A 17,871-nucleotide genomic window follows, 5' to 3' on the forward strand; every position below is an offset into this window, starting at 1 on the left:
TATATCAATCATTCCCAAAGGTGTACGTGTACATGTACGCAGGTACGCGCCCAGTGTGCCAGTGTGACTGGGAAGTTTTTCACGTGGGACAGGCGCCGCGTACCACTGGCGCGTTCCTTTTTTTGGTCGGGGGGTATAGTGAGATGACTTGTTAGTGAGTACTCCCGGCGTTTAATCTTACGTGCTACTTTTTGACCTGGCTTCGAGCATTAGTCAAGAACCCAAGAGAACGGAAACCCGGCACACCGTCGACCTTGACAGCGGACCATAACGGAACATATCGATATGGAAGCTTTCGAACAGTACAATGGAGCTGGTGGTTCCATTTCCCTCCTTTGCATGGTGGTGGTACTAATCATCGTCGCACTGTCTTGAGACTCTTCAACCGAGCTATTCAGTGGACAAGCCGCATATGGCGCAACTCTTTTTCGGCCTTGCTTACAACGAATTGCGGAAGGTGAAGTCAAGTATGGGTATGGTAAGTATCCGTTTCTAACTAAGCTATAGTGTAAGTCATTGGAGAAGAGGTGTAGGTATATTTCTAAGGGACCCGATCTTTTCATCTTCTGATGCGCGTCACAGCACTAGATACCGTTCATCCACGATGCTGAAGGCCTCCGAGGGTCCATGCAGTCCTGTGGACTATACGATTTTCCTTTGATAACAAAGTCAATACGTGAACGTAAGTCTTTCAAAAACCTACCGACCTTTAACTGCTGATTCAAATTTCAGTAATGCGCCTCGTCCGAGCTCCAGAATGCGAGTCCCAAGTGACTATACCTTGGTTGGCGGTATTGCCAAACTGAAGTTCTCATGCATTCTCATGTATGAGGCGTTTGAGAATGGTCATGGACGTATCGTCCTCCTTGAATGCCTGACGTCCACCCAAACGCGACGCCCAATGCGGTTGCTGGGCTGAACAAAGAATAGTACTCTTTCCCAAGTCTGACCTTGACTGTAACCAGATCGTATGGGCTATCTTCTGAGCTTGTGATCGACTCAACAACTTCTCGTTCGAAGGTATGAGAGCCGCCAACAAGGAAATAACCCCGCAAGGAATACATATTCAATTCGATGGGATAAACGGACAAATCCACCTCTACGATGGAGCGATCGGAGGGGGAGGCTTTCACCACATCTTTATCGAGCGCCCTGATTTCATTGACGCGTTCTTCACATATCCAAGACTCGATCATCGCAATAACAGGCAGGCTTTTTCGGATCTCGCGTACATCTTGATTGGCTTAAGTTTGGTCATTAGATAAGACTTTTAAATGCGCAGGAAAAGAATCTGACCGAGAGTAGAGCGCAGCATGCGGCAGTGAACACGGTGGCCGGATTCCCAAGCGTCCTTCTGGCAATCTTTTGAGCAGTAACGTGTCAGCATGCACCCCGAACAACGATATGCTGTGACATCGTCTTCGAAGAAATCGAGAGAGCACTAACGATAAAGGATTTCAGCTGACGAAGAGAACCAGGCGTCCTCGAACGCACTTTTGGGCTACAACACTGATACCGGTAGAAGGGGGCTCCTTCAGGCAGCTCGTGGAAATTGGTGAAGGTACGGGCCGCAGAGTCAACGGCTTGCCATACCTCCCATAGCACAGGGTCTTGGGACGCTCGTTCTTCAAGGTTTAACCGATCTAGTCTCTGAAGGGCGGGTTGAAGAACACGTAGCACTTTTGAGAATACGAAGAACCGGGGAAGCTCTTTGAGCAATTGAATGTCATGGTCATCTTCAAAGCGTTTGGTGTTGTCAACACGTTCGGCTCGTGATGACCCAGTCCGTAGGAGACATTCGAGTAGACCATGATGAATGGCCTGGGATATAACCAAAGCAGAGTCATTTGCGCAATTCATTGAATAGCCAATATAGCGATATGCTATATATAACACTCTGCGTCGCGCCGCCAGCCCTATATCTGGTTCATTATCCGAACTATTCCAAGCAGGGGTTAGGAGTCGTTCCCAGAGTGTCGAGACAGCATGCATGACAGTACGAATTGAGCCGATTTGGAGGAGCAATTCGTGACAACCGCCCTCTCTGTCACCCAATGATTGCATGAAAAGTATGGCTTGAGCCAAACCAGTAGCACATACTGTCATGGACGAGAAGTCGACATTTTCTCTTGCTCGTAACTGAGGTTCTGGCATATTGGAGACTTCTTTAGTCATACGACGGATATATCGGAGGGCTAGTGAGGCCATGGGGAAAGTTCCGCCGGCAGTAGAGGCGATAACGGATACTGGCAAAGACGCCGGGGTGTCTTCCATACAGATAACGCTGAGCGAGCACATATTCGCCCGTATCAGTGCACTGAGATTTTTGTCGCCTGCTCGAAGAGGATCAGCGAAATCATTACTCTTCAACCCATCGACGATGACCCAAGCCCGGAAGAAGAATGCTTGAACAGTGGGGTTTGTCCTCATCAACTGCCTGCCGATTGTCGTGAATTGACACAAGGTTGATAGTGGGTGTATGGTAATCCTAAGGGCCTCGTAAGTGCTAACAGACAGGCCATGTGGGAGGGCAGCAGGTCTTTGCGAAGGTGGAAGGAAGTTGTTGCTGAAGAACTGCATCCAAGGGAAGAGCATATCCCACTTTGAAGCGATAGCATCGTGAACAATGCGCTCTCCAACACTCATACTGTTGCCGAGGTTATGACAGATTTGCACGATGCCACCCATGGACCATTTGGCGAGCATGATTACTGTTACGACATCAGGACAAATTCTGTCCGGAACAGGGTATGCCTCCAGTTGTGCGTGAAACACGGGAAGCAAAAGTGGCGTGGCGTTCTTGAGTTGATTGAGGCTCCCGACGACGTCTCGGAGATCTTCGACTGAGCCACGCAATGCTCCATCGACTTTACGCTGTGATGGGGAGAAACGAGAAATCAGCGCTGTGATGCCTTCTTTCATGGATTCGAGCGCACCTGCATCAACCGAGGCAGAGCCCTAAGAGCCTCTCTATCCCGTGCATTAATTCTGGGTGCCATGATGATGGAGATCTAGGGTAACGATAGCAAGTCACATCAACATAGTAACAATCGTACATAAGCATCAGTTTGTATATATAGACCAAACAAACAAACGGTTAACCTTTGTGGCGGTTATTCAGTACTACCATTCGTTATCCCATGGATCCCAGCAACACTGAAATTTTCCATGGACCAAGTCAAGGTTGATTGCGAAGTATGGAAGTTACTGGTGCTCTAACTGTCGTTTTCATCGTCAAGGCATAACTTAATTGACAGGTGGGCTTCCAGATACTCTTGCTTCTTGGTACTATACAGCGATTCACCATCATCACTCAGCCACTGTATCATTCCGTTTCACATCATATTAGTAGCATGCGCTCGTATGTTTGTTTCCCTAGCTTTTGTTCCCACTCGCTGAGGTATGTTTATTCTTGTACATGCACCCAAACTCGTACTCACGTCACGGTAGGCTAGACTCACTCATTGTTCTAGCTATCAGGTTATGACCCCTGAGCTCAAGTAGCTCACTTAATCAGATTAGAACTCGAACTCGAAAAACGCTCATCTTCTGGCTTATTTCAAATCAACTACTCACTCCGTCAAAAATGGGGAAATTCGATCATATCATTGAACTTCTTGGTGCAGACACCTACCCTAGTTGGCGAAGATCAGTCAAACTCGCACTTGCGAGTGAGGGTCTTTGGAACCACTGCAGCAGTGGGACCGACCCGAACGACATTGCCGAGTTCGCGAGCGTTATGCCCAAACCCGCAATCGCAGGTAGTTCAACCTCGGACGAATTAAAGCTGATGAAGGAATGGATAAAAGAGGACGCACAGACAAAGGTCATCATCTACCGGAAGTTGTCTGCCGTCGTGCAGAACATGCTCGACGAAGCGCTCACCGCACGAGAACAGTGGGACATGCTAGCAAAGAGATTCGCGCGCCTTGATGCGAACTGCCAATTTGAGTTACGTACTCAACTCTTTGCGGAGAAGCTCAAGAACCCCGATGACGCCGCAAGATATCTCGAAGTATTCGAGAATGGTCGTCGACGATTCGCAGAGATGCAAATCATGTTCACCGATGAAGAATTCATCTGGATGTTACTTCATGGACTCCCGGATACTCCGCAATGGGCGATGTATCGCAGTCTCACCATCAGAATGATCGACTCGTCGAATGTTAATGCACTCACCGGTTCTACCACATCCTCAGTCACGTCGAAGGTGTTGTTTGAACATGTCGCCACATCATTCATCCACGAGGCGAATCGACAACACAGGCAGCTCAAATTAGCTGGACCACGCTCTGAATACACAAACTCCATTAATACTACGCCTTCGTGATTCGAGAGGAAAACGCATGCAGCTACGGGTGTACGTATACACAAGCACAACCCTAAGGGGATACCCTGCGATAATCCTGCCTGCGTCGGACTTCCACGTTCGCTTACTCACGATCGAGAACATTGCATGCAGCCAGAGGGTGGGACGGAAGGTAGAACACTTTGGGGTAAGGGTCGGAAAGCTAAGAAAGACCTTGCAGCAACAGCCACCGTATCCGCTGCTACAACAAAATTGTCACACCGTCGGGAACTTCCTTTCGCCATCATTTAAGACGTGGATGAACTCATCATCAATTATCCCACTCTCTCAAAGCTTCTGCTATAGTCGGCTGAAAAGCTTTTGTCACAGGCACCACATGTAGTTCTTCTGAGAGTTCTGAAACCGTCCGGTGCGAGGAATACACGTTACGCATTCCTCATAGTAATGCGCACTTTGAGAAACATGTTATCTGAATCACCTATGGCAATTAGATCATGTCATCATCATACTTGATATGGTACATGCGTGAAATACAAAACAACATTTCATATCATGCATACAATGGAAAACGATGATATATCCGCTGAAACGGTAACAGTACAAAAATGTATAGAACCAATTAATTTGTTGGATAAGCTGAGAGATGATGCCTCCTAGTCCATGGTCGGCTCCTCTGCATCAGGCGCGAAGCGAAGTCGTGCAAGGAGTACGGTATCCCATATCTTGTGGGTTCGTGATACCTTACTCGTAAAGTTGTTTCGGGCGGGGAAGAACTCTTTGCCATCAGACTTGATCGTGAAAGTGCCCCATGGATGATTCGCTCTGCGAGAAGAGAAAACGTTGAAGTATGCCTCCCCTGACGAGGCGGGATCGGCCACAAATAGAGCGTAGTCGCACGCGTTTACGGTGCCCGTCACTGGCAAACAACGCTACTCAGACTAAGCCAGGGATGTAGACATCAACATGCACGTACCAAGGAAGACGTCTTCTTTCTGAATAGGGTGATTCGGTGCGTATTCTTGCAGGATTACTTGAATGTTATCCTTAAACCACTGTGAAACTGCAGGAATACTGCCATGGGAGAAATCCCGGAGTTCGAAGGACTCAGCGTAGACCGCAGCTGTCTTCTTACCAGCTTCCAGGGGAAATGCTTGCCTGCGAGATACGTTCTCGCTGCTGTGAATGTTCAGCATACTGTGACATATAGCCATAGGCATAAGCTAGTAAAACTTACTCGTGACGGTTGCCGCCAAATTTGAATCTGCTCAGCATACTCGAACTATTGTTGTGAACACGACGTGCCTTCCCAACGTTGATGCTACCGTAATCCCGCAAGGAAGGCATACATTTTGCCACGTCGCCCTCGGCCTTCTTCTTTCCTCCAATCTCATTGACGTTGCACAGGGTTATGAACTCCCCGTCAGGTTTGGATACATACCCCACAGCACCCACCTCGATAGGTGATGGATACCAAAGAGGCGTCGTGACTAGCAAACAATGAGTATCAGCGCACACGATCGCATCACAAGGGTAAACAGAGCTATGTCTTACACAAATCTCCATACCCATGGGTGTCCTTGGCTAAAAGCCTATAGCACCTCTCATTCTGCATAGCACGTGCCCACGTGGACGTGGCCATCATCTCAAGAAGGAGATGGTTTTCGGTGGTGTACTCGAAGACGGTGCCAACCTCACCGACATCGTTCGAATCCTTAAAACCTGATGTCCTGCTGGACATAGACGATTCTGGAACGTCCGGCAAGTCTAGATCAGGTTCTGAATGTCCAAACTCAGATCCAAATCCAGATGACGCGCTGTAATAGTCAGGCATGGATGCTCGGGCTAGCCAAGAATGGCCTTCAGAAGGGGGTGTATTGAAACCTCGTAAGCCACGCGAGGGACGGTCTGAAAAGCCAACGACCGGCGAGTTCATGGGACCATTCGGCGTACAAGGGGTTGCTAAGCCGTCCGCGCCATAGGGATGTAAGAGATTCCGACAGCCTCGAAGCCAAAACACCGTCATGGAAAATGGCGAACGGCAAGCGGGGTCGCGCGCCCAGCAGCAGGTGATGACTGGGAGAACAATCCTGGAAAGAGGGGTATCAGACACCTCTGGGCGAGCATCGTGCTCTATAGAGACATGAGCAAGTTTGAAAATTGAACAAGGTGCCCTGGACGTACCGAGCACGATCCGCTTTATATCTTCGTCATCTCGGGTGCCGTAAGGAATGCTGCCCATATTGAGGATCTCCACGCAGCATATCGCAAAAGCATAGACGTCCGCTTGCATTGTCGGACTTGCGGCACCGTCCAAAACTTCTGGCGCTTTCCACCTTGGTGTCCCATCTGTGCAATCAGGTAGTCAGAAACAAAACGCTACTTCAAGAGCCAACATACTCGGCCGTTGACGCCCGCTCAGCCTGTAGGCATCATCCTTGAGTTCGCTCTGACCGAAGTCAGCAATGGCACAGTTTCCTTCTGTATTAACGAAAACATTCGCGCACTGTTCCAATACATGAGAAAAACATGTATGGATATCATGGGGCTCACAAACCTTCAAATCGCCATGCACCATTCCTTGGGCATGCAAGTATTCCATGCCGCCAGCGATCTGAGAGATGAATCGGAACTGGTCGACTTCGTGTGGCGTGGCGTAATCATCGCGTGCTGCAGTTAGTAACCACTCCACGAGGCTTCCGCGTTCGTATAGCTCGCTCACGATGAACCATGGCTTGGCACCGTGAGCACTGCTCGCCCCGAACATGCGAACAACCTGAGGGTGCTTGAGTCTGCGCCACAGCTCGACCTCTCGACAAAATGTTGAAGCTGGGGTAAAGTCATGGAGAACTTTGATTGCGACCAATCTATCGCGCCAGGATCCAGCGTAAACTCTAGAGAATGACCCTTGATCGATCATCTCGAACCGGTCGACCTCATATCTGTATAACTATATCAATACAAAAGAAAAATATGAAACAAAAAGGCACCCACCGCGTGATTGTCCATGAAGGAAGTTCCCATGGCAAAAAAGGGTCGTCAGTGCCAGCCCCTCGCACCTGCATGCAGCGCAGCTTCGACATAGAGACAATGCTAGCATCCAGAAGCTCCATCTCGGCGAGAGTACTTTCACTGACGGTGGTCGTCCGCGGGAATACATGGCGCAGGGACTCCAGCTGTCGCCGCATGGCCTTCATTATCTCGGCAACTTCGTTCCGTTCAATTTCCAAACCATTGAGGACGTCAGCATCGCACAGTGCAGTATTGATAAAGCCAGGAAGATGTTCGAGCTGAAATTGGTCGTGTCGGAGTTCCTTGTCCGAATTGTCTTCAGAAAAGATAGGAAGCAGCTCGCGACGAACATTGCCCTCCGCGGTGGTCAGACACTCTGGCACAGATGGGACGGTCTCTGCAAGAGGATAACATATATTGTGCTTCTGGCTTGAATTGCATGCTGCGGAGGTATCTGTATCCGGAGTTGATAGTGTATGTGCTAGGTCCGCACAGAGCGTAGTGGCGTTATCCGAAAGGACCGACCCCAAGTTTTGAATTTTCCCATCAAGACACGAGACATTCTTGACGATCCTCACTGATACCGTTGCCTGCACCGCGAGCTGCAGTTTCAGATGGTGATTATGTGGCAAGAAAAATGGCATACAGTGAATCTTAACCAAGCATCCATCAAAGCCTGATCGCAATTGCAAAGTTCTTTTGCAATTTCAGCTCTCCTAATGAAGCGTTTGAGCATCGGGCGGCGGCTGATTCTGCAGAGAAACCTTTCGATCTATGATTTACGCTGGCATCAATACTATAGCGGAGGCATACAAGTAGCAAGAACCTACTTGGAAGATGACTTCTCTAAAGACATGGAAGGCCGCATCGAGTTCCTTGCCAACTATAGGACCGACTCCTTCGATCTGCTCACGCACAAAATAAAGCATTCCTGCACAGCGTTCGACGATGCGAAGACAAGAAAGTCGATTCGACTGCAGAACGATATTGGAGTATGTGATATCAGTAACGATGGGGACGATTGGTGTAAGCAACTCACCGAAAGCTGCTCGCACGCCTCCCAAATAATTAGGAGGGTCCGCGACGCCTCCAAGAAAAACGGTAGTGGAACCAGAGCGGCCGCATCGTACGTACACTCCAGGATAGTCTTCAAAACAGGGAGTGCTTCATCAAGAATTGTCCCAGCTGTCGAGACAATGCCTAATGGACTTAAATTCAACTTCATTTCTCATTCACGAAGAGAGAAGACGTACAGGACGCTCTGGAATCCTTTTTCACGTGTTCAGAAGTTAGCCCATCTCGTGTCAGTATTGAATGACACGCCAGGATGACATTCTGCAAAGCTCTGTAAGAGAAGATACAGAATGAGACGTAGACAGGGAATGCTCACCTTCTGTGCCCTTTTAAAACCATCTATCTCGGCGCCAGTGAAGCGAGAGAACACTTTCGATTTGTGGCACCTTTCCTTATCACCATTTTTCCCTTGGTCATCATCGCATGCCATTGTATGCTGCGAAAATGAATACCGTCGAAAGGGAGCAAAGATACTATTGCGTTTCGCTGTCTCTCTCTCAGCTTCCGCGATTCCGACACCCAGTGGCCTGCGTATGAACTCGCCAGGTTCTGCATTAGATGTCGCGTCGCTGGGTGGGAGATGCAGCCGCGTACCGGGCCCGATAGAATTTGATCGTGCATCAGGCTTAACCCTGGGCTCATCTTGATATACAAAATCTGCGGGGTTCCACCACTCATCGGCGGGATTCCATGGAGCTGTCATATTCCACCGGCGCCTTGGCGGGCGTCCTGGAGGTGTGGTGTCGCCCTTTAAATGAGCGAAATCTTCATTGTCATAGTCGTGATCAGCAAATGAACCACTGGCTTGGAATGATGACTGAGAACGACGGAATGGTGAGTAAGAAAGGGAGTGCGAATTTCTATGGCCTGATGTCGAGGGACTTTGCACGGAAGAGTTAGACCTCAAACGGGCGTAAGGACCAGCAGCTGTCGCAGGGAGGTTGTATGATGCCGAACGTTTATGACTTGGATATGGAGAATGCGCACAACCATAAGGCGGTGGGGTTTCTAGTATGGGAGAGGCCGCAAGTGACGGTGGCCGATAACCAGATAAAGAGGGTGACGAATATTGGTTAGATGAGCCAGAGGACAAGCGAGGGCGCATATAGGGAGTCGACCCAGCGGAAGAACCTCCGATGGACATCGACAGCTGTTCAACAATGCGCTGTCTAGGTGAACTCTGTGGACTGGAGGATTCCATAGTGCGACGAGCGACATCCGAATCCAGGATGGGGTACGGCGGAATGACGTTGAAATACGACTGGCTAAGTGACTGCCTGCGCTGGTGTGAGTGAGTCCCGCCGCCTGGGCTCTGCAGTGGAGCCTGCCAAAGACGAGGGGACAAAGGTGGTTTGAGCGGGGAGGAAATGAGCGGAGAAGAAACAAAATCTAGCGGGGTGGAAGATGGCGACACCAGTCTGAGGGACAAATCTCGCGGAGACGATCCTGGAGAGGACATTATGCTAAGATAAAATCGAAAGTGGGCAAGGCGATTGAGCTTATGCAGGAATATATGCTATTAGGGGTACGTTGGCAAGGGAGAAAAGTTTGCTGAAACTGAACGAGCGGGCGGGCAGTTGATTTTATAGTCTTCAGTAATGGAGTTTTAAACTGCAAGTGCAATACTACACTTGCCTTTCTGGGTGCGATCGGCGATCGCTAGCATTGTAAGTCCGTGGATATTCTATGCCGACAAACAGGAGGACCAGAATATAAGTCAGACACTCGTTTGGGAGAAATCAATCATACAGAACGTTGGCCAAAGGACACCAAAAATGGATCGAGTACCTTCCCTCTTGATGTTAAATCGTTGAGCCCAGGAGACTCTGGACAAGGTATCATCGTGTTCGAGTATTCCAATAATCGATAAGGCCGTCGAAATATTGCAATCCGTGACCGGGACTACCAGACGATTGACTGTATTCAATAATGACCGGCGGCGTCATGATTTAACATCTAATATTGATTGGGACATGGCAGATGTGACTCTATATCCCGCAAGATGGACGAGTGAGGTTGATATATCCATACTGGTCCAGTACGATGGGGCGCGGAACGGTGTTATATCGTGCTCGTTCGGCTGTGAGTGTCAGCCAGACGATTTTTATGCTAATAGAATCGGGATGCCTTGTTCATCGTGTACACGAATTCTGTCGAGGAACCATGCATGTCGTGTGGGGCGTTGTAACAGATGGAGCCAGGAGGATAAATTGCGAACTCGTCGTTGTGGCGTTTGATTATGTGTCCAAGTTTGTCTGAGTCACGCCACATTCGGAATCTCGGATGCATGTTCGCCGTTGTAGTAATTCCTCTGCGTCGGGTCACGCATGTAGCAACGAATGGTGTGTACTCGAGTCACTGCAGGCGCCCACCTAATACACAGTTTGTTCAACGAAGCCAAGTCGCTGGAAAATGAACACAACTTAATACTTTTGCCTTCGTCGTTCGTCAGAAACTGACATCTGTCAAGACAGATGCCGCATACGTTTCTGTCACCTACGGTAGGGACAAAATCTTTTCATCGAGCTGATGCCGAGCTGTCCCTTCTAAAGGACAGCGTCACCCAGAGACTGAGTCCTCATGGTGAATAGTAAGCTTTCTTTTTTCAAGTGATAATTTCCTCCGATAATCATTGGCATATTCTTACTGTACTACCAAGAGTAACGAATGTCTCGGTGAAGTTGGAACTGGCGATGAGTTACAAGAACCTGGAATTCTCGAAAGTCCGGCAGGTCCATTTCGTTCTTGTTTGATTCGATGTACAAAGCCCTCACATCTCTCTGTCGTAGTCAATAGTATAGCAACCCTAGTCTCGAACGATCCCAGTTGGTGGCCAGCCATCAATGGGAATCTTATTGGCAGCTATTTTTTGTAGGTTTGTTCAATCCAGCCATATGTTCATCGTGATGGCCCAGTTCACCTTGGCTGTGGATTGGGGCGAGCAAGATTAAGTATGAGACGACTAGTGACCTCATGAGATTTCCAGGACTAACGTTCGGTAGGTCAACACCCTTACAGGATCAGCGATCTCGCTGACAACAGTCTTATAGGTGCAGCTGGTCCGGGTCAGTCTTCCACATCAAAAGAACGATGTGAAAATACCTCAGCTAATCTGTGGCAGAGGCAACGGTGGTCTATAATGACCGTTTTTTTATCGTCTTATATGCAGCTTGTGTTTCCAAGCGTGGTAGGGAAGTTGTGTAGGTCCTTGCTCTGTGTCCGCGGTCTGGACCACTTCCGTTAACTACGAAGACACTCAACAAGAAGTATTATCACGAACTGTTGATGCAAACTCACGTCAGTTAGAGGTAAGCTCATAACGCGAGTGAGGCTCTCTTGTTCTGCTGAAGTGTTGCGTGCGCTAGTTTCTTATCTCTTGCTTCCAGATTGGTTTTTTCTCTCCAACGCTCTCAGCGGTTTGCCGATCTGTCACCGACCTCTACGTGCGACCATGATTCATCGTTTCTATGGGACATATATTCTCCAGGCACTCAGATTTATCTCGGTTTCGAGACGGCACAGATGACTGTGCTGTGATCACGCCGCCTCGTCCCTGGTGTTCGAGAATATCAGTTCGCGGCCGATTCCGATACAGCAAGCGCTATGGCTTCAATAGCTTTCCAGGAACGTATCCATGTACAAGCATGTAGAACGAGAGATGCTCGATGTTTACTAGATGTGTTTTACAATTAGTGGATAGTCTGTAGAGAGCGACTTCTGTTTTTATGTATTCCAAGTTTTGCCGTAATGCTCGTTTAAGTTATTTCATAGCTGAACTGAATCGCAATGTGATGTTTGGTGCTATTTGTGGCCGGATACGGCGGACGGAGTGAACTTTTGAGACGCTACATGCATCACCGTGACCAATTTTCAACGTTTTCAACTCGTTTGCCAAGAGTCAACACACCCAGGGGTTAACCCATCATGATATCGCCTCTGCTCTGTGAAGAAGGTCCCAGTTGTGCACTTCTATATGACCATAACCCCAATTCTCCCAGCTGACTATGTTCCGCCTTTGAATCTTTCATTGCTCATTCGTCGAGATTGATGTTTGATGTTACTAATGACATTTAAGCTGCAGGGTCACTATCTTTTCTCCACGCTGTAGAGCATTGTCACTGTTGTATTTTACACTGCTTACTCGTAGGCTCTCTCCATTGTGTTCTTTCTGCAAAGAGCTCATGTTCCCGCAGTGTGCGATCGTCCGCAAAGTCGCGTGCCGCATCGCATGTGGTTGCCCATACCACCTCAGATTATCTCATTCACTATGATGCACGTCATTACCCTGAATATCATCTGTCGTGTGTCGAATCCCTTGAAGACTTATGTTCTCGGCTTTCGTGAGCACTGCAGCCTTTGTCGTTTGTGCACTGAGCTGTTTGCAGGTTGGGTGTAGTTTGACGGCGAGTCGATTGTGGTGGCTCACAGTAAGGTGTCCGTGTTATCGTCTCTCCCTGTCTTTCAGGCATCCAATCATATCTACTGTGTCGTGCGTATCGGCCGGCTCATGACCAATGTTCTGATGCGGTGTCATTTGTTATTGCATTCAAAATCATTTCACTTATTGTTTCCGGTACAGCTCCGCTATAATCGCAAAATATTTGTGCACTTTGATGCCCCCCCCCTTCTGGTTCTTTGCGCTTCCCCTCCCCTCTCTGGTAGTCGCACCCACCACAGGGTCATCCAATTGTCCATCCTCGTTCTCGTACTAAGACTGGTAATGATCTGGTAATTCACATTCGGGAGCACCTTTATTCCTGCAGTCGGCTGGCTCTCAAATCATCAGCGGTCATCAATTCATTTCCAAAGTGAAGACGATATCATGTCGGGGCTTGGAGGGATTTGTAGAGGCACATCTGTTACAGACAGCCGGGTCTCCCCCACTTATCATAAGAGTCTGGAACCTGGACTTAGAGAGGAAGAGAAGATCGCACAGAGCGAAGGACGGTAAATCGCACAAAATGCGTATCCGGCGTCCCATATCTGGTGTCAGTTGGGCGCAAGAAGACATGGGGGATCCCGAGCCGCCGTGAGCCCATCTTCCTGGTCACGAGTCGCTCTTCTTTGACACTCGTAACTCGCGCTTCAGACGGAACACGAAGCAAGCTTGGTCTGATTCAGGTGTACATGAAGGTAAGTCGTAACTTCTGCAAATAACTTTCTTACAGTTCTAATAAGTGTCTCGCACACGTTTTAACAATTACATGTTGCACGTTCCTTTTGCAGAACAGTAGACATGCCACCACCGACGACTGTGATACTAAGGACACCTGGTCCAGGACGGCGATCAGGGCTATATCGAATGCCGGTTGTTATCTTTACACACCTATCGGACGAGGTTGTTGACTCTGCATGTCCAGGTGCCGGGTGATGCAGCCTACCGGAATGTCCAGTTTGGAAAGTTGCGGTCGAGTTTGTGGTACCTCGCACCAGTTCCTCACTCGAATAGTATTTCTTTTACTCCACCCCCTTTTTATTTTCAAATCGCAGTTAGTCGAGATGCTATGATTAACTCGACCAAATAACTTTCTCTCCCTATATAATGTGCAGTGTTTAAACGACTCATTTCAATCCAACCACAACCAACAAGTCATTTCTCCTACGGAACATACAGTCATGGTCTTCTACGCATATGTAAAGAATGTAGGCCCAAGATTCATTCTTCAGTGTCTGCAATGTCGTGCTAAATCGCCATTCAGGTGACAGACAACGTGACCTATCGATATGTGATTACCTTTGCTAGTCGTGCAGTGGCCGATGAGTGGTGGCGCGCCGTGTCCACTTCCGCCATCACTAGTTTCGTGAACAGCATTCAGCGCGTCAACGCCCAGTTCTACACCCATAACCCAGGCCTGGCCAACGCCCCCGACTCCCTCACCACGAATGGGGTTGCTACCCAATTCCTTGGCAAGGTGTTTTTCACCTTGGAAAACGACTTAGGTGGTCGTGGGTTGAGCATTATCCCGCCGCTTGATAATTCAACGGAAAACATTAGCGGAAACTCGTGAGTTAGTTCCTTGCAGTATGTTCTACATTTTCCTGATTATAGCCCTACCAAAGTTTCTTCATTCGCTCTAAAGTCGCTCCTTACGACTATTGGTACTATCCATCGTCTAACGCGACAAACACGGTCTATGTTTCGCGCACCGAACGCACTCGCTTCACCGTTAGTCGTACCAACACTGGTACCTCAGGGACCGTCATGATTGGTTCTGATAACATTGCTATCGCGTTGACCACCGTCAATCTGTCCGTGAACGTCAACACCGTCACTGGCCAAGTCATTCTTTCACCTGCTCCTCTGTCAGGGTTGACGTTTAGTGCCCTTCTAAGCAACTTCATGGTTGGGCCTTCCTTGGTTGAGAATGGGGAGAACGTGAAGGAGCTCCTCTACACAGAGAATGGGGAACAGTGGGAACTCGCTTGAGCTGCCATCATTTATGATTTGACACAAAGTTGTCTTGTACTATTACTGTTATAATCTCCCCGAGACAGCCGTTTATGGATGAAGAAATTGTACGTTGTTGAATGCCTGCAACCATGTTTACCTCTGCTACATGGCTGTTAGATGCATGGATTCCCTTAGCCCATCGGCCACTGTACCAACCTGGCATTATTAACTCGAACAAACTTGGACCTAGCCGTGCCGGGCCGGATCCGGCAGACTTTCAACAACTTTGCGCTTACAGCTGATTGCAATATTATGCGGAAACGCACAAGTTGAATTTGCGTCTCGGAAACACCCGAAGTAAGACCCCGTAAGTGTTTGGCTTACTGCATCTCATTCAACGACGCACTCACCATGCCGCCACACACAGTTTCACCAGATCTAAAGGCTCGCATACCTGTTTTGCACCGACGTGGGTATTCTGTCACACGAATTTGCCATTTACTTGGTATCAAGAAGACTCTCGTCTACAAAACCATCAAATTGACTGGCACCTCATCTCAACATGCAAACCATGGGCTTCGTGGTCGCCGTCGCAACCTCAGTATAGACAATATTGCCTTTCTCACTACTATCCTTCGTCGAAATCCCACTATGTACCTCGATGAACTACAACACGAGTTGCAGGCTCGCTGTGGTGTTTTTGTATCTGTACACACACTGTTCCGCACCTTGCACAGGCTACATTACAGCCACAAGAATATCTCGGCTCGTGCTCTTGAATGAGATGAGGAACGACATGCTATATTTATGAACAATATTGCCGAGATCGTGCCAGACCCTGAAATGTTGATGTTTGGTGATGAAGCTGCGAAAGATGAAAGGACATTGATTCGTAAATTTGGACACTCGAAAATTGGAACAAGGTTTGCTTTGTTTACAGATCAGTATCAGTTTTGGCTAATTCATACCCGGTGTATCCAGAGGAAATGTTTCATGCAAGGCAAACGGTACTCCATTTTGCCCATCCTCACACTCGATGGAATCATTGCCTATGATATCATCAAAGGGCCTGTGACAAGCGAGAGATTTGTGCAGTTCTTACAAGAACATGTGGTATGGCTTGTAATAATTTTGTGATTCTCACTGATTGATTTATGAATAGCTGCCCTTGACCAACCCCTACCCTGGTCCTCGTAGTGTTCTCGTATTGGACAATTGTCATATCCACCACAGCGAAGAAGTTCGATGTGTTGTAGAGGATGAGGCTATGTGTAAACTCGTGTTTCTACCTCCGTACTCACCAGACTATAACCCCATTGAGCAGGCTTTTTCTTCTATCAAGTCTTACTTACATCATCATTTTCTCGATAAGTCCTTGACTGTTATTGTACGAGCATGCCAAAACATTACACCTGATAAAGCAGAAGAGTATTTCCGTGCTTCTGGTTATATTGCCTAAATATTTCTGATGTATTTCTGCCTGAATGGATCTTCATCTTCGCGACTACCTTCTGCATCAAATGTATACCCTGGTGGAAAGGGAACCCACTCTCATCTGTTGCCGCAAAAGTGATAAAGATCATAATCAAGATCAGGACACTCCCCTAAATCTCGTGAGTCCAGATTGCATGACAATCATACCATCAAACTCACCAGGTGGCCGCTCTTCGATTCTCATTCTACTCCCATTGATGCGTGCTCGTCCTCCATCATGGTATCTTTTTTCATACTGGTATCTCCAGTCCTCAGGAATCTCGGAATTGGTAGTATCACTACATTTACGTTTTGTACTGTCCATTAGCTCATTCTTCGCAAGAGGGCCATTCCACCAAGTGATGCTTCCTTTTTTCAAACAAATGATGTCACCTGGGGTGAGCCCAATGCGAGCGAGTTCTTGGTCAGCAATCTCGACAAGGATGTCTGGACCAGCTCCAATACTACGCAATGATGATTCATACATCATGTTACGACTTGGATGGTATCTGTTGGCGATGCTCAAACAGAGCGTGTGTCGTCAACGGTTGAGGACGTCCTTGGGCTAGCCCAAGGTTAGGGGTCTTACTTGGCGAGGCTTTGGCAAGTAAGATTTGACGCCTATGTCCGAATCGGGTAGCTTACGTCAAGCGGATGCTAGACGATGAGCTGTATCTGCCAAGACTTACGACACCCAAAGGTTAATTGTAAGATCGTCGTTAATTAGAAGGACGGAAGTCCGACTAGTTAACAGGGGCTTTGCTCGTCGACGAAGTCGATGAGTAAAGATCGAGACTAAGGACTTATCCGTGAAGAGCAGATAAGAAGATAGAATATAGACTGCTGGCTAGGCAGAAAGGATCACTCTGGTGAGAGTAGGAGGTCAAGAACCAAGTAGATTCAAGTTAGGGAATATAGTACATGGTAGCGAGTTTATATAGAGGACAGGAGAAGTATTAGTGGATGATAACTCGTACTACCAAGAGAAGCAATCGGTAAAGGGCATAACCATAAAAGGAAAGCACGTTCACATTGAGACACGGGCGAGGCAGAACGTGCAGGATAAGAAAGTGAGCCAAAGGTCAAAACAGGAAGTGAAACGTGCAGGGGCACGATCGTGCAACTGCGGATCTAAGTATAAGTAACATATGCGACTGCGCACTGTGTTACAAGAACATCTAGATGCTTGGGCCCCTACCATTTTTCTCCTAATCCTCCTCGTATCAGCCCTCGCGTCATACCCTGACCCCGACCTTACCCTTGTCATCCTCGTCATCCTCGCATTCCCCTTCGCTCTCTACCTGTCGCTTCAGCAGAGCCAGTACATCTGGCCAGATCCTTTCACTGACGAAGCATACCCATGCTCCGTTCCACCACCTGACTGATCCTGTGGATAGTCCCCTTGCCCTTACCATCTGGACGGTAACCTATGATACGATGCACGACACATCCCCGTTGCCCTTTTCCCTTTTTCGATCTCTGACTCAGTGCTCAGTCGCACATGTTACTTATACTTAGATCCGCAGTTGCACGATCATGCCCCTGCGCGTTTCACCTCCTGTCTTGACCTTTGGCTCACTTTCTTATCCTGCACATTCTGCTTCGCCCGTGTCTC

At 48.2% G+C, this 17,871-nt stretch overlaps 5 protein-coding genes across 5 annotated transcripts; 3 read left to right on the plus strand and 2 right to left on the minus strand.

Moving 5' to 3' along the window:
• Nucleotides 1-718: 718 nt before the first annotated feature.
• On the minus strand, nucleotides 719-3,041 carry EDB93DRAFT_693583 (uncharacterized protein). Its single transcript, XM_041457121.1, has 4 exons — nucleotides 2,937-3,041; nucleotides 1,495-2,874; nucleotides 1,297-1,441; nucleotides 719-1,243 (listed from the first exon to the last, which is right to left on the minus strand). Exons 1-4 carry the CDS (start codon nucleotides 2,997-2,999, stop codon nucleotides 822-824), a joined length of 2,010 nt encoding a protein of 669 aa, XP_041305116.1. The 5' UTR covers nucleotides 3,000-3,041; the 3' UTR covers nucleotides 719-821.
• Nucleotides 3,042-3,378: 337 nt separating this feature from the next.
• On the plus strand, nucleotides 3,379-4,384 carry EDB93DRAFT_693665 (uncharacterized protein). The gene is made up of 2 exons (XM_041457122.1): nucleotides 3,379-3,400; nucleotides 3,451-4,384. Exon 2 carries the CDS (start codon nucleotides 3,587-3,589, stop codon nucleotides 4,328-4,330), a length of 744 nt encoding a protein of 247 aa, XP_041305117.1. The 5' UTR covers nucleotides 3,379-3,400; nucleotides 3,451-3,586; the 3' UTR covers nucleotides 4,331-4,384.
• A 578-nt stretch (nucleotides 4,385-4,962) lies between these two features.
• EDB93DRAFT_1090003 (uncharacterized protein) lies at nucleotides 4,963-8,543 on the minus strand (the record flags this gene model as incomplete). Its single annotated transcript, XM_041446248.1, has 11 exons — nucleotides 4,963-5,225; nucleotides 5,283-5,503; nucleotides 5,544-5,796; nucleotides 5,861-6,439; nucleotides 6,491-6,655; nucleotides 6,707-6,812; nucleotides 6,864-7,248; nucleotides 7,301-7,908; nucleotides 7,965-8,070; nucleotides 8,132-8,292; nucleotides 8,358-8,543. The coding sequence occupies 11 exons, from the start codon at nucleotides 8,541-8,543 to the stop codon at nucleotides 4,963-4,965; spliced, it is 3,033 nt and encodes a 1,010-aa protein (XP_041305118.1).
• Nucleotides 8,544-12,236: 3,693 nt separating this feature from the next.
• EDB93DRAFT_1162906 (uncharacterized protein) lies at nucleotides 12,237-13,323 on the plus strand. The gene is made up of 3 exons (XM_041450095.1): nucleotides 12,237-12,535; nucleotides 12,586-12,881; nucleotides 12,972-13,323. Exons 2-3 carry the CDS (start codon nucleotides 12,718-12,720, stop codon nucleotides 13,102-13,104), a joined length of 297 nt encoding a protein of 98 aa, XP_041305119.1. The 5' UTR covers nucleotides 12,237-12,535; nucleotides 12,586-12,717; the 3' UTR covers nucleotides 13,105-13,323.
• A 685-nt stretch (nucleotides 13,324-14,008) lies between these two features.
• EDB93DRAFT_1090063 (uncharacterized protein) lies at nucleotides 14,009-14,819 on the plus strand (the record flags this gene model as incomplete). Its single annotated transcript, XM_041446252.1, has 3 exons — nucleotides 14,009-14,035; nucleotides 14,092-14,396; nucleotides 14,453-14,819. The coding sequence occupies 3 exons, from the start codon at nucleotides 14,009-14,011 to the stop codon at nucleotides 14,817-14,819; spliced, it is 699 nt and encodes a 232-aa protein (XP_041305120.1).
• Nucleotides 14,820-17,871: the final 3,052 nt, after the last annotated feature.

The sequence above is a fragment of the Suillus bovinus genome (assembly GCF_016758785.1).
Source record: "Suillus bovinus strain UH-Sbo-P2 chromosome Unknown EDB93scaffold_52, whole genome shotgun sequence".
Classification (NCBI taxonomy): Eukaryota; Fungi; Basidiomycota; class Agaricomycetes; order Boletales; family Suillaceae; genus Suillus; species Suillus bovinus.

Coding starts and splice junctions, on each gene's coding strand:
- EDB93DRAFT_693583 (XM_041457121.1), bottom strand. CDS start 2,999: ATGGCACCCAGAATTAATGCACGGGATAGAGAGGCTCTTAGGGCTCTG. Junction 1,442..1,494: donor ATCAGTGTTGTAGCCCAAAA/GTGCGTTCGAGG, acceptor CTTTATCGTTAG/TGCTCTCTCGATTTCTTCGA. Junction 1,244..1,296: donor CATGCTGCGCTCTACTCTCG/GTCAGATTCTTT, acceptor ACCAAACTTAAG/CCAATCAAGATGTACGCGAG.
- EDB93DRAFT_693665 (XM_041457122.1), top strand. CDS start 3,587: ATGGGGAAATTCGATCATATCATTGAACTTCTTGGTGCAGACACCTAC.
- EDB93DRAFT_1162906 (XM_041450095.1), top strand. CDS start 12,718: ATGTTCTCGGCTTTCGTGAGCACTGCAGCCTTTGTCGTTTGTGCACTG. Junction 12,882..12,971: donor CCAATCATATCTACTGTGTC/GTGCGTATCGGC, acceptor TTTCCGGTACAG/CTCCGCTATAATCGCAAAAT.